The following is a 23447-nucleotide window of genomic DNA, read 5'->3' on the forward strand; positions in this document are numbered from 1 at the left end:
AGACGCGGTCTGCTGCCCTGCATTGGTGGGGCCACTGCGGCGGAAGCATGGCAGAGCCGTCTCCACCCTGGGTCCGGGCTGTCAAGGAGCAAGGCTAGGCCATGGCACCGTGGCGGATGGGGAGGCAGGAAGCAGTGAGGAGTGGTTAGACTCAGATACGCAGATGGGAGAGCCAGTGGGGTTCGGTCCTGCCGGACGGAGAGGGTGGCCTAAGCCACAGGGAGAGGGGCGGTACCATTTCACTGGCACAGAATGTTCTGAGAGCAGGTCGCCATGGAGACGGGCGTGTCAGTCTGCAATGCCGAGTCTGGACCTTGGCACGGGCCGGGTGGAATGAGCCTGGGGCTGGGGAAGGTTTGGGCTGCAGGTAGACATCGGGGCACTGTCCAATAAATACATGAAAAAGTGTTCAGCACCACTGGCCCTCTAAGAAATGCAAGTTAAAACGACACTGAGATTCCATTTCACTCCAGAAAGAACGGCCATTACCAGGAAATCAAGCGATAACAACTGCTGGAGAGCCTGCATAGGCCATGGAAAGAAGCCCTGCTTTATTGGTGGTGGGTGCGTAAACTGGTCCAACCACTATGGAAATCAGTGTGGAGATTCCTCAAAAAATTAAAACCACAAATTCCATTTGACCCAGCTATTCCCCTTCTAGGTATCTTCCCAAAAGAGTTAAAGACATCATATTTCAGTGATAGATGCCCACCCATGTTTATAGCAGCACAATTCATAATTGCTAAATCTTGGAAGTGGCCTATATGTCCATCAACAGATGAATGGATAAAGACATGTGGTATTTACACACAATGGAGTACTACTGCCATAAAGAAAAGTAAACTTGTCAGTTGGAGGAAAACAGATGCGCACCTTGAGAACATAATGTTAAGTGAAGTAAATCAGACACACAAGCTTAAATATGGAATGGTCTCTTTCTGGTACCGGGAACAAACTCAGGTCCTTGGACTATGAGGTAGGCACATTGCCACTGACCTAATTCCCCTTGAGTGGTTTCTCCTATGTGAGAAAAAATGAGAAAAAGTTATTATAATTCAGTACGGCCAATGTATCTAAAAGTGTTCCTTGATTTAGTATAATTGTCTTATGTATTTTGTATGTTTTTTTGCCCATTAGTCTGGCTCTTAATCTGTGTTTATGATAATTGATAAAGATTTATAAAATAAATCTGAGGCTGGCCAAAAACAAATTTTTTTTCAATGGAATGGAGAGGAAGGGGAAAAAGAATTGTGATGTTTGTTATGTGCTGTTCCAGTTCCCCACAATGAATATAATCATTATGTACTGTCAACATGTACTGATAAGAATTAAAAACAGAAATTGGGGCACTGTGGGCCATTGAGGCGCGTAAGCCAGGAGCCACAGTGAGCCCAAGGTAGAAGAGAGGAAGTCCAGCCCTGCCCCGAGGGCGGGAGGAGGCACCTCAGAGTTGTCTGATCTAGCCTGTGCTTCTCATGCTGCCACAGCTGTAGAGTCCACCCTGGGATCTGCGGAGACTTCAGGCTCTGCTTGCTGCCGAGAGATTCTGAGCTGAAGGGTGTTAATTAGGGTAGGAGGTCTATTCCTCTGGAGTAATGTCTAAGCCAGCAATTTTATCATGCTGTGGGGCAGGTTACTGTTTTGGGGGGTGCTACTGGGGATTGAACTCAGGGCCTTCGCACTGAGCTACATCACCAGCCCGTTTTATTTTTTATTTTGAGACAGAGTCTCCGAAAGTCACTAAATTGCCCAGCCTGGACTCCTCCTGCCTCAGCTTCCCGGAGTGCTGGGTTTACAGGCCTGCACCTCTGTCCCCAGCTCACAGGGCAGAATCTTAGGCAGAGCATCCGGGACCCCATGGCTCTAAGCATGGCTTCTGTAATTTGCACAGCTGTGATTTCCACCTGGACTGAAAACCCCCTGGGAACAGAAGCTGTTGAACAACCCATCCGATCCTCCTTCAACAAAATAAGGCTCAAGTCTCTGTCTGCAGCAGGCACTAAGTAAATCTGGCTAGGAGGGGGGAATAGAGCGCATGGTTATTAAGTGCTTGTATGCCAGACACATGTGCTAGTCACTTATGTACATTAACACATTTAATTTTAACTCCAAGCCTTCAAAGTATCATTGCTGTCTCCTTTTCTAGATGAGGAAGGAATGCACAGATCAGTAGTGGCAGAAGTCTGGCTGCAGGGCTGGTTCTAACCAGTAGGCCGTACCACCTTCCATCAAGACCTTCCACTGGGTATTAGTTGACACATAGTACTTTTTGTCTCAGCAATGACACAGAGAAAACAGCAGTGGATTTGGAGTCAAAGTTTATATGAGTTGAGCATCCCTAAACCAAAAACCTGAAATCTGGAAAGCTCCAAAATCCAAAAGTTTTTGAGTACTGACATGACACAAGTGGACAATTCCACACTATGAAACTTGAGACCATAATGCACAAAAGTAGCGAAGCTATTCTGTAAATACTTCCAGGCTGTGTGTATATAAACTGTAAATGAATTTAGACTTGGATCCTGTCCCCAAGATATCTTGTTATGTATATCCAAATGTTGCACAATTCAACAACTGTCTGAAATCTGAATGCCTTCTCCCAGGCAATTTCTGTAAAGCTGTATTTAAATCTCTGCTCCCGGCTAGCTGTGTGACCTCAGGCAAGTTGCTTAACAACTTGAGGCCTTGGCCCTTCATTGGAAATGTGCCAAGGACAATACAAAGCCACAGGCTTAGTGGAGGTCTGCGCGTGATACTGTACGTACAGATCAAGCTGGGAAGCACCAGTGTGTGTAAGACATCATCATCATGGTCATTGTCTTAAGGAGTCAAACTGTGGAGCCCTTATCACCTGGAAGAGCTGCCAGAGGGGTAGGGAGCATACTGCACCCACAGGTCCTACCTCAACCTGCATAGCTCCTCTCTACACTCCTTTTTATTGGTATTTCTGCTTGAGATTTGGTTCAGTGAGCTTCACGGGGTTTTTTTCAAGTCCTAGCTGAATCTGTAAACCCTTCCAGGGCTGACTGACTCAGTTGGGAGAGGAAAGAGCCAGTCCCCAAGTTGTGCCTGCTTGTCTTGGGGCGCCCCACCTGCTCTTCCTCCTCTGTCCCAACAGCTGATGTCTGGTGTTGCATTTTTGGAGCCAGCCCTTAGGATGCCCTGCCGTGTGGACTGGGCATCTGGGGTGTGCCTGGGGAACAGACCGCAGGAAGCCTCTCTTTCCAGGCTGAGCTGAGAGGGTCGCCTCTGCTCTTCTGCCTCTCTGTGAGCTGGGGTCCAAAGTGCCTTCTCTGGTGTTAGGAGGCTGCCCCATCCACCTCTCTCACATGCTGCCTCATGCTCCAGCCTCAGAGTCCCAGCTCCGCCGTAAGCAGCTGTTGTATGTCACATGTCTGCGATCGTCTTTGGAGCTGCAAACCCATCTCTAAAGCTGGACAGAGGCAGCTGGGCTGCTCATGTGGAGTTGTGGGAGAAGTCAGAGCGCGGCTAGAATGTTACTGACCTTCTGTGTCTCAGCCACTGTGTGGTCGGGTCAAGGCTTTGAATACAGCAGCCTGCCCTTGTCCTCAGGGGATTTGTTCCTAGACCAGCAGGAGATGCCTGAAACTTGAGACAGTCTCAACCCCCTAAGTGTTCTGTTCTGTATACGCACACCTATGGTGAGAGTTAGTTTATAAATTAGTCACAGTAAGAGATTAACAGCAACAATAACAGAACAACAGTTCTAACAATATGCTGTGACAAAATTGTGAACATCTCTGCTCTTCCACCTGGGTTCCAGTAGTAAGTAAAATAAGGGGTGCCTCAGCACAGGGGCTGCAGAGTGGTGACAGCTGATCCCGTAACTGAGGTGGCTGCCCAGTGATGAGGGGCCTGGTAGCATACAGAGCATGAAGGTGCCGGACAGAGAGGTGGCTCACTCCCAGGCTGGATGGAGTGGGCACCATTCACCCTGCTCAGAGTGCTGTGCAATTTGAAACATCAATCACTTGTTTCTGGAATTTCCCATCTTAATGTTTTCAGATCTTGGTTGATCACAGGTGGCTACTGCACTGCACGACCTCGGATGAGGGCGCTGTGCACTCCTTCACCTGTCTGTCCTGGAGCCTGCCTGGGTCGGCACTTCAGGCCTGTCTCCTTCCTCCAGAGCACACCTGGGTCCTGCAGAACGGGGCTGGGCCCAGTTCTCGCTTGAAAATACTTTTGAATTCTGGGAAGAATCAGAAGCGCCGTCTGTCAGCTGTGTATCCAGGGTTCCATGTCACAGGCCCACTGGGCTTTCTTGCTTTCTGAGGGTGTGAGCGAATACCGTGGTCAGGAAGGGAGGAGAGCAGGGACAGTGGACCTGGGACAGTAGCCCCATGGCTCATGAAGGGGGTGCCCACCCAGGTGGTTGAGCTGGGGAGGGAGGAGCCTTTCTAATGAGAGGCGGGCGCTGTCCCTGCCTGGGGAGCCCTAGGGAGCAGGGTGGTATAAGGAGTCCTTGAGGGATGTGGGCAGGGCAGGGCGGAACACCAGGAAGTGTGCTGTCTCCAGGGCCAGGGGCTCAGGGAGTTTCAAATGCCGCTTACAGGGCAGAAGGGCAGCGATTTGGAAGAGTCTCAATGGCAAAGCTGATTCTGTGATATCATTTAGAGCATGGGTGGCCATCTTGTCTTGGGCTGCATATAAATATGAGATGTGATCCAATAGTGAAAGTTTAAATTTGAAAAACTTATGAATGACAGTAAAAGACATATCGACATTAATCCCCCTCACTTTGGACACTCCCATCATGCACCCCACTTTCTGAGGCAGTTCCGGAAGCCTCTTGTGAGTCTCTCATGAGATGTGATAAAAACGGCGTTGAGTGCTGCTGCCGGGTGCCATCTACCTGAAAGGCAGGCCCGTAAAACATGACAGCACACCCATCCTCCTCACGAGGGCCTGGCAACTTCTGCTCTTCCCCAACATCAAAACGACCCTGAAAGGCGAACATTTGAATCCATTTCAGGACCTCAAGGCAGCCACGCTACTGCAGCTATCCCCAGAAAGATGCTTAGCTTGGTGTGTAGAAGATGTTAGCTGGCAGTGCGGAGCCACCGGGACATCAGAGTTGTGACCTGAGCCTTAAGAGGTGTCTGACTGCAGAACAGAGGAGGGGCCAGCCGGGCCCAGACAAGGGGCAGGGTACAGAAAGCTGTCCGTGCATGGCGAAGCAGGCGGGCGGGGAAACAAGGCCTTGGGCCCAGGCGGCACTGTGAGTCTTCGGGCACTGGCAAATCAGCCCAGGATGTGGAGCGGCTGCGCCTGACTGCGTCTGACCGAGCTCGGGTGGGGTAGTTTAGGGGGCGGTAGTCGGATGGTGGCAGAAGGAGACAGCGCATCACTTACAAACGGCGCCCGAAGCCCAAGTTCCAGGAGGGTGAGTACTGTGCTTTCATGGTGTAAAGGCTTCCATAAAGGACAAACAAGTAAAATAGTTTATACATTACAGTGGTTGGAATAAAAATTGGGACGAATGGGTTCCAGAAAGCAGAGCACTCAAATATGTGGACACGAATCTGCAGAAACAGCGAGAACGTCAAAAGGCCAATCAGGGGCGATATGCAGAGGGAAAGATGAGGGGCTGCTCCAGGAAAGAGGACATCTGGTCTGCAGCAGAGCCCTGCTTTGTTCCTGAATTATCTTCATGGTTTCCTCAAGTATCTGGCGAAGAATTCAGCAACCTTGTTTAGTGCCAGTGATTATGAAGCGGTCCCTCCTGTGCACCATCGGAAAGCAGTGTGAGGCGCTCTCACCCGCGTTTGGATCTCTGTCTACATGTTTTGTTCCTAGTTCTTCTCTTGTACAAATGATGTACTTTGAAGTTGTTAGTGTATAGCAGAGTTGATGTTTGTTTTGACTTTAAACAAAATAAAAGGGGTTGCAGCTCCTTTTTTCTTTTTTCTTTCCATTTCAAAGTTGCTACCAGTGTATTCAGTGATGGACAACAAAGACGTGGTGTAGAGTGTTTTATTGCCTAGTTGACAAAGCTGCTTTAGAATGCTGGTGGTTCTGTTCCTTGACACTGCGCACTTTTAATAATGCGTGTTAATGCTATAGGACAAAATGCTGATTCCTGGTGCCAAAGGTCCAGTTCAGTGACTATAACTGAATACACTCATCCATTGTACTCTTTTTTTTTTAACGGTGCTTAAAGAGCCCATCCTTTGCAAGTAAAGTCATCCATGTTGTTCCTTAGGGATTTTCTCTTTGCTCAAATTGCTGAAGAATGGTGAATTGTTTCTTGGTTTTTGTATTTGTGTCTAATGCATGTTTTAGCATGATAGACGCAATGCATTGTGTAGCTACAGTTTTCTGGAAAAGTCAATCTTTTAGGAATTGTTTCTCGGATCTTCAATAAACTTTTTCTTTAAATTTCAAAAAGAAAGAATGCAAGAAGGAAGCAAGGGTGTTTTCCCTCGGCAAGTCGCGAGTGCTCCCACTTGAACAGGCGCCTTCCTGTTGCTCTGTCCTCAGGAGCCCAGACCTACTGGGCTGTGGGCACAGGCTGCCCCTTCTCAGTGCCCTTCCTGACACTCAGGGCACTGTGGCAGTGCTGCCCCAGAACTGCCCTCTGCCCCTCCCGCTCCCCTCACCCCAGCTGCTCAGGTGTCACCCCCTCAGCGAGGCCTTCTCCCAAAATGCCATCCCATCCACTTGCTCTCTTCCGAGACCTGCGCGGCCTGCTGTCCACTCCTCTGTTTTCTGCTAGGAGCAGGCGGTGCCATCTGCCTGCCCGGCCGGCCCTGAGCATGCCGCAGCCCGGCGCTGTCCGGCAGTCTGGCTGGGAGTGGCCCTGGTGTTCCACCATCCTGAGCTCTTCATGCCCCGGGGCTGCGGAGGTGACAGACTCCTGTGAACAGCCACAGAGTAACAGTTGGGCTTTGCGGCTGATGCGGCTACTGAGCTCTGCCGTGATGCTGCGTGAACAAGCGAAGGTGGCTGTGCTGCATGAAACTTTACTTACAAAAGCCAGTGAGGGGCCAACCACCCCACTGTGAGTAGTGTTCCGAATGACTTGTCACCACGCCACTCCACAGATGACCTAACCCTGACCACGCCCCGGCAGCAGGGCATCTCCGAGCCTCGGTTTCCTCATTTGAAAAGCGGGGAATGATGGCTAGAGATATGCCCTTGGGCTGTTGTTAGGATCAGATGAGCTAAGCATGTGCGTTTGCTGGCTCCAGCTCCGGAGCCGTGCGTCGCTTCCCAGTCAGAACTGTCCTGGGGTCTCTTCCTGGCCCACATCCTGCTGCTCATCGGCACCGTGGCCTGCCTCACAATGCTTGCTTTATTTCTTTTTCCCTTTATTTCAGTTCTGAGGGCAAATCTAAACATCTTCCTGGATACTACGAAGTGTCACAGGAGGGCTGTGGGTGGCTCAGAGGGACAGAGAGCTGCTCCCCAAAGTCTCCCTGCCTCGGGGCTGCCTGGCCTGCGGTACCCAGGGTGTGTGGGCAGTGGGCAGTGGGCAGCTGGGCCTTCCCCCTGCACCTGCTTCTCTTCACCAGCACCACTTGCCACGCTGTGAGGAAAATGAGCCAGGTTTCCTGACAGCTTGGAGAGAAGTCCTACTTCCGAGGAGTTACAATCACCCGTGACATTCTCCAGCCCGTCCCTTCTCTTCTGGCCGTTGTGGCATCACCTGGTCTTGGCCTGGTTTCCCTGCATCTGAGGCCCATGGGAAATGGCTTCACCACTTCCACCTTTCTCTCAGGCCCTTCCGCTTTGGCTAACCCGCCTCTAGAACGCAGAGGGGTTGCGTTGGTTTTAGCTGTGCGTGTAACCTGCTCCTCGGTGCTGAGTGGAGGAGGCAGAGGGGCCGGCGCCCTGTGCTGTGTGCAGCGGCAGCTTGTTCTGTGTCAGCAGCACCCTGTGGGTTTTCATAGCAGCTTCGGAACAACCTCCAGCCAGTTCCCATGTCCCTTGTACAGTGGGGATAATTTGAGAAAAGTTTTTTTCTTTTCCCCTCTTCTATTTTTATTTTCCTGGTAGCAGCTGTCCTTTCTGTGAAAGCAGAAGGAGCCCTTCATGGAGGACTGGGTATTTTAACTCCTCATCACTGACCAGAGCCCCCTTATTGGGCCTGGGGTGGTTTGGGGGATGGTTTGTGCAGTGTAATTGAAAAACACAGTGAGTGTTTACATTTTTAAAATGTATTACAGTAAAAGACGCATTACCCTTAATCTTCCTCAAAATACTCCCCCTGGCCTCAAACACACTTCTCCTGTCATTCTGGCCACTTTCTGAAGCAGTTCTGAAAGTCCTCTCTTGGGTCTTTAATTGCACTCTTGTGGCTGCCTGATGACCTGAATTGATTAAAAATGTTTACCTTTTGTGGTCATTTTGACCTTGAGGAAGAGCCAGGAATCACACAGTGCCAGAGCCGGTGGGTACAGTGGGTGAGGACACAGCATAACATTTCTACAAAACTGCCTTTCTGTTGGACGGCACTAGGCAGCAGCAATGCTGTCACCGCACCTCATAAAGACACATTTAAGGGGGATTTGTGGCAGCGTGTCTTTTACTGTGATATGCTTTTTAAATTTAAACGTTCACTGCTCCCTGCATTTCCATCACATCGCATAGGTGCATTCTCCCCTACTGTTGAATGAATGTATTAGGGAGTTGGTTTCTGATGTCCCCGACAGCGCCTGGGCAGAGCTGAGAAGTGGAGTTTGCTTCCAGCAGCCCATCCCATGCCTGGACAGCTTTCCTTGACCGATGCCATGGCCATGTTGCTGTCCAGTACCCCATGGCTCAGGGTGGAGCCCACCCTTCCCCAGCCCATCACCCTGTTTGGGAGCTTCACCTCTGACAGAAAGCAGTTTCCCTTGCCCCTCCAGCTCTTGGTAACCCGCCTTGCAAAAGAGCCTGGGGAAGGTTGTGGGCTGCTCCATCTCCCAGGGCACCGGGTTTAGCAGCTCTCTGCCCCTTGTGTTTTCCTTTATTCCAGCTAACACTAGGAATCCTGGGGCTAGAAGGGAGTCAGGGAGAAGTCACAAGACCAAGGGGCAGACCGGGGGCCGCACCGGTTAAGGGGCACCTGGCGAGTGACACAAAGACCATGCTCAGCAGTGAGCAGGAGGACTGGACAACAGAGCATGGCACTGGCCTTGGAGTTTTCCCTGTGCTGTCTGTGGAGCACTTATCTTTCCAGATCTTACCTTCCTGCCTAGTCAAGCCTATTGCATAAAACACCGTTACTACATAGCAAGGAAATTATTTGTAAAGTGACAAAGTTTTGATTCCCTTAGCAGGTTTGTTGTTGTGTTGGTTGGCGAATTCTTCATCTTTAATGGGACTTCCTAGTAGTCCTAAGTGTAACACACTTTATTTGTTTGATTGAGGTGAAATTCACACAACATAAAATTAGCCAACTAAAAGTGTCCAGTTCAATGGTGTGCAGTATATTCAAAGTGCTTTTCAATCTTTGGGCAGGTTTAAATGAGTCCCTGGACTCACACAGGAAACATGGCCATTCCTAGGAGTGCTATAGTTTTATGATTTACTCTTACAATTTATGTAAGTCTATGATAAGTTGCGTCATTCTGGCAGTTCGTGTGATGTCTTGCAGTGAGAGACCTGAGATGTCGCTGTCTTTTTCTGTTCCCCCACATCCTTGTTGCCTGTTGCCCCCAGGAAACATGGTGTGGTTTTGGTGAACGGGAGGCTTATTCCCCGCTAGCCCTGAGGAGACGGGGAGGCCTTTGCCTTCAGTCTCTGTCTTTCCTGTTTCAGGCCTACGAGGGCTTTTTGTGAGACAGTGGACCGGGCGCTTTACCGCCTTCCGAGGTCGAGGCCGCTCCCTCCTTGGTGGGAACCTTCTGGGCCAGCACCTGCATTTCCCTTTCAGACTGGTAGCCCTAGTTTCCCTCTTCATTAGAGCTGAAGAGAGGAGGGGATGGTGTGCATGTTTTCAGCACGAGAAAATTGGCAAAGGGATTTATCGCTAAAAGCAAAGCCTTCCAATTTTACAGGCTGGTATTGTGTGCTCTCTGTTGCAGCCTGCGCTTGTGCCCTTCTGCTAAGACTCAGGAGGGTGCCCGACCCTGGGGGCCCCTTCTGTACCCTGGCTCCCTGGTACATCTGCCCTGATCTGCCCTCATCTGCCCTGATCATCTGTCCTGATCTGTCCTGATCTGCCCTGATCATCTGTCCTGATCTCCCCTGATCATCTGCCCTGATCTGTCCTCATCTGCCGTGATCTGTCCTGATCTGTCCCGATCTGCCCTGATGATCTGTCCTGATCATCTGTCCTGATCATCTGTCCTCATCTGTCCTGATCTGCCCTGATCCGCCCTGATGATCTGTCCTGATCATCTGTCCTGATCATCTGTCCTGATCTGTCCTGATCTGCCCTGATCTGCCCTGATCATCTGTCCTGATCTCCCCTGATCATCTGCCCTGATCTGTCCTGATCTGTCCTGATCTGCCCTGATCTGCCCCGATCTGTCCTGATCTGTCCCGATCTGCCCTGATCTGCCCTGATCATCTGTCCTCATCTGTCCTGATCTGCCCTGATCCGCCCTGATGATCTGTCCTGATGATCTGTCCTGATCTGTCCTGATCTGCCCTGATCATCTGTCCTGATCTCCCCTGATCATCTGCCCTGATCTGTCCTGATCTGTCCTGATCTCCCCTGATCATCTGCCCTGATCTGTCCTGATCTGTCCTGATCTGCCCTGATCTGCCCTGATCTGTCCTGACCATCTGCCCTGATCTGTCCTGATCTGCCCTGATCTGTCCTCATCTGTCCTGATCTGCCCTGATCTTTCCTCATCTTTCCTGATCTGTCCTGATCTGCCCTGATCTGTCCTGATCTGCCCTGATCTGTCCTGATCTGCCCTGATCTGTGCTTTGCTGTCTGTCCTCAAACTTGGGCATTGCCTTCCACGCTCCTGTCCTTCCCTCCCTGAGAATCCACTTCTAAACCTTCACATTTTACCTCACGGATCCTTCATGGTGTTGGCTCCTGTGCTGGATTGCAGGCCCGTCCTCCTTTACTCTACACAAGTCTCTTCCTATAATTCCCACGGGCTGCCCTCCATGTCTACCTGAAAAGATCAGAACCACGGGCTGAGTGTTCATCCTGGGCTCAGCATCACACGCTCCTCCGCTCCCTGCACACTGGCACCTCGCAGGCCTCGCAGGTGTTGCCGGCAGAGCCAGGCTGCACAGAAGTCAGGAGCAATGGCAAAGCCGGAAGCCCAACAGTAGACGCAGGAGGAGACTGGGTGAGATGAGCCGCAGTCGACACTGCACCTGCCACAGGGTGTGCTGGGCCAGCCTTGCCGGAGGGAGCTGGTCCTCAGAGACACCCGTCTGTGGTGCTGAAGTCTGGAGGAGACCAAGTTGTGCGGGGGTGCTGCCCAGTGCCAGGGCTCAGGGGGAGTCCCACGGTTTCTCCCTTCTGCTTGCATCTCCTGCCAGGGCCTCCCACTAGCGGAACCTAGCCAGAAGCCAGGGGGCCTGGGAGACAGATTTTGAGGGGTCTACCCTCATCCCATGGCTTTGTCACTGGGACAAAATACCAGACACCCACACCTTAAAGGAAATTATTTGGGCTCAGTTTGTAGACGTTCCGGTCCATGGTCGGCCAGCTGCAAGGCAGAGTGGGTTGGCAGAAGGGCCTGGCGGAGCAGAGCTGCTCAGCCCATCGTGTCCAGGAAGCAGAGAGGGAGGACGGAGCCAGGCAGGGAGGTGCGCCCTGCAGGCCGCGTCCCCAGTGACCGGTGCCCGCTGAGCAGAGCCTGCCTCCCAGCAGCACAGCAGCTCACCTCCCGTGGGCCAGTCACTTTCCGCACACCAGAGAGCAGGCGGGGTGCAGGCAGAGTCACAGCAGGAGCGGGAGACGGAGCTGGGCAAACGGGCACACAGCACGCATTCCTCTAACTCCTCTCTGGCCACGGTTACCTCGTAACCGTTCTAGGACTTGTACAGACCCTCTGGGAAGTTCTTTCACGTTTCGCCGTCTGGAAATGCCCCTTTCTTTGAGACCAGCTGAGATTCCCTCTTCTCAGTGAAACTAGCACAGGCACCCCAGCATTGGCGGTCCCTCATCCAGGCCTAGCACGGTTCCTCTGTCTCCCTTGGTGGCATTTGCTCTCATGTCAGGCTTCTCTGCCTTAGCGGGCCTCAAGGGCGGCAGCAGTGTCACCCCCGCAGTGCATGGCGGGAGGAGGCACAGTACGTCACCACGGAGCACAGGGACCCATGGGCTGTCAGGCCGCCGTGTCCCAGCCTCTTGGCTATGATGGCAGAGGCCAGATGGAGCCCAGGTGATGGGTCCTGTGCCCTGCAGTGACCAGTAACTCCCCAAGAGTCAGGTCTGGAAAAACGTAGTTCCTGGGCTTAGATCTTAGGAACTATAACAAAGTATGTAAAAACATTCCCAAATTTTTCAGGCTTTCCCGAATCCAAATAGGGTGTCAGCAGGCTCCGGAGGTGATGTGGATAAAGATCTACCTTTCTTTGTTAAACCTGAGATTAAACCAACGTGTGCATGCTGCTGCAGAAAGCAAGACTATTGTGAGTTCCCCCGAAATGAATCAAAAGTAACTGTGAGTAAATAATTTAAATTGTGACAACCACAGCTATCCTTTGGAATTCCTAAAAAATCATTTTTGTGAAAAAAATGTATCCATTTATAAAATGAAAAAATGACATCTAAAAGGAACTCAGTAAGAGTTCTCAGGGAGCAGATGGATGAGATTTTCTTTGGTCTTTCTTGGCTTGAGCTAATACCGCCACAGCAAGAGAGCTACCGCGCGTAATCCACCAAGGGCAAGAATAAAGCGCTGCTGACTGCGGAAAGCAGCACGCAAGCTCTATTATTAGTGGTCTTGATGATCTTTTTCTTTTTTGTAAGAACTGAACTCCTTTGCTGTTCTGTTACATAAGCCATTATGCACCAAGGGAAAGGTTTTAATAAGTGGAGTGCTTACTCACGCCTTGAAATAGCTCCCTGGGAAGGACGGAGGACCAGCCGGAGGCAGCCACTTAACTAGAGAACCATGTTTGTGGAGCAGGGATGGCAGCCTTGGTAGCTGTGCGGTTGTGCTGTCCCTCTGATCAACTCAGGGTGGGCGGAGGCCTGAGGAAACTTCAGAGGCAGGAGCGAGACCCTGCTCGAGGACACAGCAAACCCCTTTCATGTGGGACAACATCTGGAATTCCCGTTTTATAGCTGAACAGAAGTGGGTTTTAGAAAATGTGTAGTGAAAACAAATGCTGAACAAGACAACAGATTAGGGAGTGAGCAGGGCAGCAGCTGGCTCAGGCCAGGTGAACGGACCTGGAAGTATGCAGGGGCTGGGAGAAGAAGGCTGGGAGTCCAGACCCCGGGCCTCTGCTGGCTGAGCAGCAGCAAGCAGGAGACCACGGGAGTCACGGGCTGGGCCGCCATTGTGGAGCCAGTAAGACGCAGGCCCGAGCAGCAGCAGCCTTGTGGAGCAGTGGTGCCCAAGTGTGCTCCGGGGCCCGGGGTGCTGGAACACCTCATTAGGTACGCATGCGTGGGCCGTTGCCGTAAGAGCCACTTTGGTGTCTTCCAGCTGGGGTCCGGTGACCTCTCGAAACCAGCTGTGGTGAGACTTTAACCACAGACGTGGTGGGTGCTGCAGACGGGAGCCTGACTGGGTTAAACATCTGCTAGCAGCCGCCTGTCAGGCTGCCCGACGCCCTTCTGGGGAAACGCAGCGTCAGAGCAGTCCTTGTGGCACCACCAAGACAGCCATGCCCCTTGCTCTTCCTCCTCGAGTGCATGCGTGAAGGTGTCTGCCAGCAGGGTGATGTGTGACGCCAGAGCACACGGGGACACTCAGCTCTCTGTGAAGGCAGACACTGAAGAGATGCAAACTTGGAAAAAGGACCACTCTGCTCACTGATTCTTTTCTCGTTTGAGAAAATGTTTTTTTCATAAAAATGTTATTTATGCTAACGTGTTATTGGCTTACTATTATCTTGAAGTTAATTAAAAATTATTTTTAAATTCTTTAATTTTAATCTCAGATGGTAAATATCATAGAATATAACTCATATTAAAAGTCTTTGTTTCTAAAAAAATAGGTTTTTTCTTAGGGCAGTTTGGTTCCCAACAAACTGAGTGGAATTGTCAATTCTTTCTATACAGATCATGCTTTGGTGTTGTGTTTTCAAAGTCATTGCCAAACTCAAGGCCATCTAGATTTTCCTTCTACATTATGTTCTGTGAGCTTTATAGTCTTTGCATTGTATATGTATGCCTGATTCATTTACAAGCTCATTTCTGTAAAGGATGTGAGATCGGTGTTTAGATTTTTTCATGTCAGTGTCCAGTTCAAGTGACATTTGTTGAAAACACTGTCTTTAGGGCTGGGGATTTAGCTCAGTGGCTCCACCCCCTGCATTGCGAGCGCAAGTCCTTCTATCCCCTGAACCAAAAAAAAGAGAAAGAAAACACTATTTTTTCGTCATTGGGTATCGCTTCTTTTGTTGGTTTGCCAAGGATCAGTTAATGGTATTTATGTGGGGCTGTATTTCCCTAAAAATAAGACTGAATCTCACATTAATTTTTATTCCAGAAGACACAGTAGGGCTTGTTTTCAGGGGATGTCTTATTTTTCCATGTACAGAAATCCACATTTCATACCTCTCCAGACCCCAAATCCTGGCCTGAGCTTCTTGGGACTCCACTTCCTGTGGAACCATTGGCCCCAACCTCTCTGGCAGCAACAGACCGCCCTTAAATGAGTACTTGTCCCTGTAGCCTAATTGTAGTGCATTGCTACAATGCATGATGTATTGAGTTATGAAGATTCACATTAGACACAACCATGTCTGTCCATTATCAAGTGCACACATGACTCACGCATTCTGTCTGTGCTCCAGTTGGTCACTCGGCAGTAAGTCTAGAGTTCATCTGTTCACATAGCTGTTTACCTCTCCTTCAAAGGTGCCTGCTTGGGTGTTTACAAATAGTTATAATTTATATTATCATTTAAGTATTACTGTCAATAATATTTATGTTTAGTTATATATTAATATTATTTTATAATTCAACTCCTCCATCATGTGTTGCAAGGGACCTACTGAATGCGTCTGTCTAGCTGATGATCTTAACTGGGGCTTATTTTGGGGTAGGGCTTATATTAGGAGCATCCTGAAAAATCATGCTAAGGCTTATTTTCTGGTTGGATCTTATTTTCAGGGAAATAGTGTATTTCTGAACTTTTCTTTCTTTTCCAGGGGTCTGTTCATCTGTTCTTCCCCAATACCACACCATGTTGGTTACTGTAGCTTTGTAATAAGTTTTGAAATCAAACAGTGTCACTCTTTGTTCTTCCCCTTCGAGACTGTGTTGGCTACCATGGGTCTTTGGGTCTTTAAGACCTCAATATTTTTTCTGGAAGTACTAGGGATTGAACCCAGGACCTTCACACTGATGTGCATCTCCAGACCTTTTCAAAATTTTTAAATTTGGAGCCAAGATCCCACTAAGTTGCTAAATTGCCCAGCCTGAGTTTGAATTTGCTATTCTCTGGCCTCAGCCTCCCAGAGTATGCCACCAAGCCTGGCTGGGGCCTCGGTTTTTAAGAATATGATCACAGTTCATAAATACCTTAAAAAATGCCTCGGACCAGATATTTGTGAAAACCAGAGATTTGTTTCTCACTGCTCTGGAGTCTGGGAGGCAGAGATCACGGGGCCAGCAGGCACAGTGTGCGGTGCAGGTTCTTATTTCCAGATGGTGCCTGCTGCCATGGCCTCACATGGCAGAAACGCAGAAGGGCAGGAGCCAAGCCAGCTTGCCACCTGCTCGTTGCTAGGGTTGCTTATCTGGCACTCGAGGGTTCTACCCTGACGACTTAGCCACCTCCTAAAACCCCACCTGGTAATACTGTCACCTTGGCTCTTAGGTTCCAACACAGGAATTTGGGGGGGCGATATTCAGACCATAGCAACTGTAAAAGTAAGACCCAAAGGTTTGAGAACTACAGTTAAAGAGAAAGGTGGATGAACCCAGAGGATCCTCACACAGGGGGGAGGACAGAGGCCGTGGAGGGACTCGAGTACCATTGGCCCTTGTCCCTGCTGCCACTTTAGGGTGCAGTTCTGAGCGTCCATGTGTAGCTGCTGTGTGACAGACACATCCTGGTCCCAGTAAGGAGTCCCAGAGGGGTGCAGAACGTGGCACAGGGCTCAGGGTGTGGCACAGTGACCTCCCTCGGGGCCAGCATGAGGTTGGTTGTTCCCATCTGCCAGCACAAAAAGGGCCTTGGTCATGAGGCCTATGCTTGCAGACCGTGTGCTGTGCCTCTTCTTCAGAATGAAAACTTCAGTTAGACCCCCAAGGGCAAACCATGCTGAAAGGGGAATAGTCCCGCCTGACACTGCTTGCCTACCACCCTTGGGAGCTTCACAGGAAGCAGGCAGAAGGGAAGAGGCAGGGCTTTCACCTCAAGCCTCAGGATTGAAAACACCCTCTCGTCTCCCAGAGAGGAGGCTTATTTGCCCGAAGAGGCCCGTTGCTTACTCTGCTCCTTTCTCCCTGGCCACACCACAGACTCCGAGCGCTGCAGCTGGACAAGAGGCCAGTCAGGGCGTGGGGAAGACACCAGCAGACAACCCGAGGGCAGGTGGGGCCGTTTCTCTCGCCCCACTCGTTAGGCCACACAAGGTTGCAGGCCCAGGTGAGCTTCCTCAGCTGCAGGAGAGACGAGGGCTCAGGGGCCATCAGACCACACAGGCCTGAGGCCGAGGCCAATCCCCTGCAAGGACCCCAGGCCTCGCATCTGTGAGGAAGGTCTAGAGCTTTCATCACAGTTTTAAAGCTGGGGGAAATCTTGCACAAAAAGGAGCTAAAATTCTCTGTATTAGAGGCCAGCACTAATACAGCTGCACTACTGAGAGTTCCTCCAAAAAATTCAGAAACATTAATTCAACCCATAGCTGAATTGTTCTCCAGGCCAGGGCAGGGCTGCAAGTGGGAAATGCAGTGATGAGCAGGAGTGGACGCAAACTGTGCACCACTGAGGAACTCAGACAACACACAGTGCACTTCTGATCCCAAGCCAGGTACTGCTCTGGGGAAAGGAGCCTGATTTAATGAGCAGTATGACTTGGTGGGTGTTGTTTTTATTTTCATATTTTTATTTTTGAGTTGGTAATGCACTCATGTTCAGAAACGCAGAAGGATTATAAAGTGAAAAATCTTCCTCCTCGTCCACCTACATTCCCAACCCTTCCCAAGGCCACATGGCGTCTTACAGACAGGCGAGTAGGGCTGTCTGCTGTCAGGCCAGGGGAAGAGAAGCTTGTGGGAAGACGAGGACCCTTGGAAGCGGAAGCAGCAGTGTAAGTTAACTAAGTAAAGAAGACCGAGGAGGGCAGAAGACACCCTCCAGATGGAGGCAGCACAGGTGCACAGGTGCACAGGCCCTGCGGCAGGAGAGAGCCTGGCATGTGGGAGACCTCAAAGCCTGTGTGGCTGGGATGCAGGAATCAAGAGGAAGGAGGGAGGTCCTGAGTGCGGCGCCGTGGGAAGGATGTAGCCCCGTGGCCTGCTTAGCACGGCAGATGTTTCCCTCAGAGCGTGACTGAGCCACTGAGAGGTGAGGGAGGTAACTTGACCATACTTGCATCTCGGAGATATCACCCTGGCTTTCCAGCACAGAGAATGGAGTGGAGGAGAAAGCAGTTCCTGGCTCGCAGTTAGCTCAGGCAAGAAGAGCTGTGACTTGGCATCGCCTCAGTTGGGCTGCCGTGCGTAGCGTAAGTGACAGGTTTATTCCTCACAGTTCTGCAGGCCAGAGCCTGAGATCGGCGTGCCAGCCTGGTCAGGTTCCGGCGGGCCCTCCGCTGCCCTGCGGTGTGGCCGCACGAAGGGGAGGGGAGTTCTGGTCTCCTGCAAGGCCACAGACCTCACTCATGAGGGCTCCACCGCACAACCTCATCACCTGCCAAGACCCCACCTCCTCCAGCGCCACGTGAGGGCGGGCTTCGGCAGCCTGGTCTGCTGCGGCGGAGGGAGAGCTGCGCGTGCAGAGGGAGGGCTGAAGGTGGACGGCAAGCCGGTATTTGTGCAGGACTCTTGCTCCGAAAAGTGTTAACGAAACACTTGTTTCGGTTCCCTCCATCTCGAAGAAAAGTTGGTAACGATTTGTGATGTAGTTAGCACCTGGCCACGTTTAGTCTGGGCCTGTGGCCGTAAGACAGGATTTTTAGCACCTTGTGGAAGGCTGAGGGACAAAGAGCTTACGTCTCATAGATTCTTGCTAGAAGTCATCTGGATCAGCCTCAAAATCACCTCACGCTTGCAGGAGCCCCCAGTGGCAGGAAGTTAATATTGTTGCTGGAGAATCGTAACAGAGTGGCCATGTGGTTGATGTTCACTGATGATGAATCAAGTCTTTAAATAGCTGAGGGCTGCAGTGGGTATTTTCACATTCAGTTTTCCTTCTCTTCCCCTGACTCCCCAGGATGGCTTACTGGGAGGAGCAAGGCGGAGTCCCCTGTGGTTTCATCCGCCAGAACTCCAGCAACTCCATTTCCTTGGACTTTGAGCCCAACGCAGAGTACTGGTTTGTGGAGCAGCTGGAAGAGCGCTACAAATGTGCCTTCTGCCACTCGGTGCTGCACAACCCCCACCAGACGGGCTGCGGGCACCGCTTCTGCCAGCACTGCATCCTGTCCCTGAGGTGAGGGCAGGACAGCCCCCAGGAGCCAGCCTGGCTGCTCAGCCGCCGGCAGGCACGGTGTTTGTAGTGTGTGCCTGGCTGTGGGGCCACCGTGGAGGGGCTCTCCCAGCCCCCGATGTTAGGCCCTGAGAGCAGTCTACATTTCTGGCCCTCACTTATGCATATTCACCTTTTCTTAGAATCCAGGCCCCACGTGTCCTGGGAGGGGCAGCAGGCCACAGGTGCAGTCTTTGTGAGGAGGTGGCCTGTGCCCGCCTTACCCTGAATGCCCCTTGCGCTGAGGCAGAGGTGCTGTCCTTCCATCCGTACCTTGCCGCCATGGCTGCTGGGCTCCGGGCAGCTGGAAGCCTGTGTGTTGGTCAGCCTTACATCACTGTGTACTCAGGACAATGAACTTAAAAAAACAAGGAGGTTAAAAAAAATAATAATAAATAAAATAAAACAAGGAGGTTATTTTAGCTCCTAGTTTTGGGGTTTCCAGGCCATGATTTATTGGTCTCACCATTTGGGGCCCACAGTGAGGCAGCGTATCATGTCATGGTGTGTGGGAAAACCACTGAGCTCATCAGCCCGGAAACAGAAGAAGGAGAAAAGAAGGGGCTGGGGTTCCACTGCCCCCTTCCAAGCCACGGTCTCTGTGTCTCACAGACGTCCCAACCGGCCCTGCTTCCCCATAGCAGCTCCTTGGGGACAGGCCTTTAACACGGGCCTTTGGGAGACATCCAGCTTCCAAATTGCAGCAGCTCGGGTCGTCCCATCTTAAGGAGGGGACCTGGAGAGACTGCACATGCGGTGGGGCTTCCACAGGCCGTGAGGCAAGCATACCCTGCCCACCTTGAAGGAGTTACAGCACATTCTCATCCCTGCGGCACTGTGCCTCCCAGGCACTTTGCTTAGCAAGCTCCAGTGTCTAGAGCTGAGGAGTAGGACGCAGTGTGGAGCACGACAGTGTCAGCCTGCCAGGGGTCCCAGTCTAGTAAAGGGGGTGGAGGCTGCACAGTGGGGTCAGAAGCCAGGGCACTTAACCCTGGCTGGGGGCTCTGCCGACTGCTTCCTGGAGGGGCAGTGGGGCACCTCCAGGTAGGGACCACGTGTGAAGAAGGGGCAACGCCGTGCTCGGGATGGGGTGTGGCTGGAGCACTGGGCCGCTCTGGGAAGAGCTGTGGAGGTTGGACACTGACCATGGCTCTATTTCTGTTTTTCTCTTCAGAGAATTAAACGCAGTGCCAATCTGCCCTGTAGATAAAGAGGTGATCAAATCTCAGGAGGTAAGAAAATCGCTGCTTTGGTCTAGTGATGGAGGAGAGGCGGGGTCCTTGGGCTGGGAGTGGGAAGTGGTTGAGGGCGCCTGGAGTCCACACTGCTCTGCCTCCTCCTCCCCGGCCTGCTGGACAGAGGCTCCTGCACCTCACTGACCAGGGCCTTCCTGCCTGCTCCTTGCGCCTTCCCGCACTAGCTCAGCCATGTTGAGCAGCTGGGAGAAATGGGGCGTCCTGTTTCCTTGAGTTCACGCTCTTGTATGGTCAATCCCTAAAACTTCCTCCTTGTTCAGTAAGAGCTTTATTGAGACAAACTTCACGTTCTATAAAGGCTACCTTTGAAAGTGAGAAGTTCAGTGGGTCTCGGTGTGTTCGCAGGTTGGTGTCGCTGTCACCCCAGGGAGAAGCCCCTCGCCTGTGGGAGTCACTCCCTTCCCTTCTTTCCCAGCTCTCAGAATCCACTAATCAGTTTCTGCTTCTGTGGATTTGCCTTTTCTGGATATTTCATGTGAATAGAATCATGCAGTGTGTGGCCTTGTGTCTAAGTTCTTTCACTTAGCCTACCATCTTCAAGATTCACCCATGTCATAAAATGTTTTGTGCTTCATTGTTTTTTATTGCTGCATACCATCCAATTGTATGGCTATACTATATTTTAAAAAATCCATTCATCAGTTAATAGACGTTTGGATTGTTTCCACTTTGGGATGATTATGAATAATGCTGCTATGAGTATTCATGTACAAGATTTTATGTGGACCTGTATTTGTTTCTGTTTTACTTTTCTCATTGCTGAGACAAAATACCCAACACCCAAAGTTACAGGAGGAAAGGTTTTTTTAGCTCACAGTTTGCAGAAGTTTCAGTTCATAGTTGGCTGGCTACAGAGCAGTGTGGCATGGCAGAGGAGAAAAAGTTTATGGCAGGCAAAAGACAGCAAAAGCAAGCAAGTGACAATAGCAGCTTCTTTCTGTCCCTTTTATATTCTATCTAGGCTAGATAGCTTAGGGCGGATGCCAAACCATGTGGACTGTGTACACCCTTAATCCCAGCATCACACACCCTAGATCCAGCCACCTCTGAAAAGCCCCACCTATGCCTCAGTGAGGCTTTGAGGGACATCTGGACACAGCTGTAACAATTTCTTTGGGATGTGTAGCTAAGTGAAATTATGGGCAATGTGGTAACTCAGTGTTCAACATTCTGAGAGCTGCCAGGCAGTTTTCCAAAGCAACTACACCATTCCACGGATTCCTACCAGTGTTGTATGTGGGTTCCAGTTTCTCCAATGCCTCCTCAAAAATGGTTGTTCCCAGTCTTTCATTTACAGTCTTCCTAGTGGGTGTAAAGTGTTATGTATTTGTGGCTTTGGTTTGCTTTCCCTGATGACTAAAGATGTTGAGTGTCTTTTCATGTTCTGATTGACTATTTGTTTATCTTCTTTATAGAAATGCCTATTGAGTTCCTCTACCTATCTTTAAGTTGGGTTGTCTTAATTGTTGAGTTGTAAGAGTTCTTTATACGGTACATTGTGGATACAAGTTTCTTAGGAATATATGATTTGCAAATATTTTTCTCCCATTCTGTGGGTTATCTACATTTTCTTAATGGTATCCTTTGAAGCAGAATTTTTTTTGTTTTATGAAATCCAATTATCTAATTTGTTTTTTGACTTTTGGTTCCTTGTTATTTTTATGTTATATCTTAGTTACTTTTCTCGTTGCTGAGACAAAATACTCAACACCCAAAGTTAAAGGAGGAAAGGTTTGTTTTGCTCACAGTTTGTAGAGGTTCCGGTCCATAGTCGGCAGCTCCAAGGCAGGGTGGCAGGGCAGAGGGCATCGCAGAGGAGAAATGATCCTTGCAAGCAGGCAGGCGAGCACACATTCGCCCTGTTTCTGTCCCTCACATCCTGTGCGGCTGCCCACCCTAGGGCAAGGTTAGCACTCGCACCCGAGCCAAAACTAAGCCAAACCAATCAGCGGACTGACTTAGTAATCACACACTAGATCCAGGCCCCCTGAAAAGGCCCCTACGACAGCGTGAGGCTCTGGGAGACATCTAGACACAGTCGTAACAGAAACTGTTGTTTCACATGAAAATTGTCTCCTTAAAGCTTCTCTTTAATTACATGCACTTCTCTTCATCTAGTGTTCTGTGGCCCAGATTCAGGCGTCACCTCCAGGAAGCGTTTCCTGAGCACCTGGCCTGAATCTGCTCTTTCTCTGCCCTCCCTGAGATGTGTTTTGCACCCGCTAGACCAGGGATCGATGTACCCAACCTTGGGGGGAATCCAGCTGCCACATATTTTTGCTTGGCCTGTGAGCTAAACAAATGGCTTTTACATTTTTAAATGGCTAAAAAAATATCAAAAGAAGGATGCATGGCAACCCTTCTATTTCTGTACCTCCTTGTATTAAACTATTTCAAAATAAAAATCTGTTTTAAAAATCAAAATAATGTTTTGTGACACACAAAACTTAGAGTCAGTTCAAATTTCAGTGTCCTCGCATGTTTTATTGAAACATTTGTTTCAGTGTTGTGTATAACAGAGTTGAAATTCGGCAAGAGATGATTGTGATGTGGCTTGGAAAGCTGAAAATGTTTACTCTCTGACCCTTTAACAGCAAAGTTTGCCAAGCCCTGTCTTGTGCTGAAATAGCGAGTCCACACCGCTTTCTCATTAGGATACCCTAATGAGTTTCCTGCGAGAAGAGGTGCCTTAGTTACTTTTCTCGTTGCTGAGAAAATACCTGGCACCCAAAATTAAAGGAGGAAAGGTTTATTTCAGCTCACAGTTTATAGAAGTTTCAGTCCACAATCGGCAGCTCCGAGGCAGGGGCATGGCAGTGGGTGCCGCGGAGGAGAAACAGCTCAGGGAGTGGCAGGTAGAAGGCAGCCAGCCTGTCTTCTGTCTTTCCCTTTATATTCTATCCAGGCTGCAAGCCTATTGGTTGGTGCCACCCACACCCAGGGCGGGGCTTCCCGGTACCCACACCCAGAACAACGCTGAACCAATCAGTGGACTAATCCAGTTAGCACACACCTTTGACCCACCTTCACACACCCTAGACCCAGCCACCTCCGTGAAGCCCCATCTCTGGGGGAGTGCCTGAGGCTGGAGGGGACATCTAGACACAAACCATAACATTCCGCCTCTGCCCCCCCAAAAGATTTCATGTGCATCCCTTTATGCAGAAGGGATTTAGTGCTTCTCTAAGAGTTACCAAAGTCTAATAGTTTCAGCACTGCTGAAAAGTGCAAATCCAAAGTCTCCTCTGAGATTTAAGGCAAACTCTTAGCTGCAAGCCCCTGTAAAGAGGAAAAGAAACGCTTCCAACATTCAGTGGCACAAAATAAAGGTAGAAATAGGAAGATAGACAGGAATGGGTCCAAAGCAAGACCAAAATGCAGCAGGGCAAACGTTCAGTCCTGTAGGTCCATGTCCAGTGTCCACACTGTGTGGGGTGAAGTTCACTTG

General features: G+C 50.3%; 1 protein-coding gene across 11 annotated transcripts in view; it reads left to right on the forward strand.

Annotated features, from left to right (window-relative positions):
* Positions 1–23447, forward strand: part of Traf5 (TNF receptor associated factor 5) — a 43330-nt gene that overhangs the window by 4656 nt on the left and 15227 nt on the right. For 6 of the 11 annotated variants that reach the window (XM_004861993.4, XM_087194035.1, XM_087194033.1 and 3 more), the window contains exons 2-3: positions 18489–18707; positions 19918–19975. In XM_004861993.4, coding sequence (XP_004862050.1) covers positions 18490–18707; positions 19918–19975 — 276 coding nt within the window. In that variant the 5' untranslated portion in view covers position 18489. Of the gene's footprint in view, positions 1–473; positions 561–10554; positions 12559–16573; positions 16701–18488; positions 18708–19917; positions 19976–23447 lie in introns of those variants that run through there. The other 5 variants (XM_021242290.2, XM_087194034.1, XM_087194031.1 and 2 more) reach the window with 4 other exon arrangements.

Source organism: Heterocephalus glaber, unplaced genomic scaffold, assembly GCF_053883595.1.
Source record: "Heterocephalus glaber isolate CG9 unplaced genomic scaffold, H.glaber_assembly_v1.0 deba00001600, whole genome shotgun sequence".
Classification (NCBI taxonomy): Eukaryota; Metazoa; Chordata; class Mammalia; order Rodentia; family Bathyergidae; genus Heterocephalus; species Heterocephalus glaber.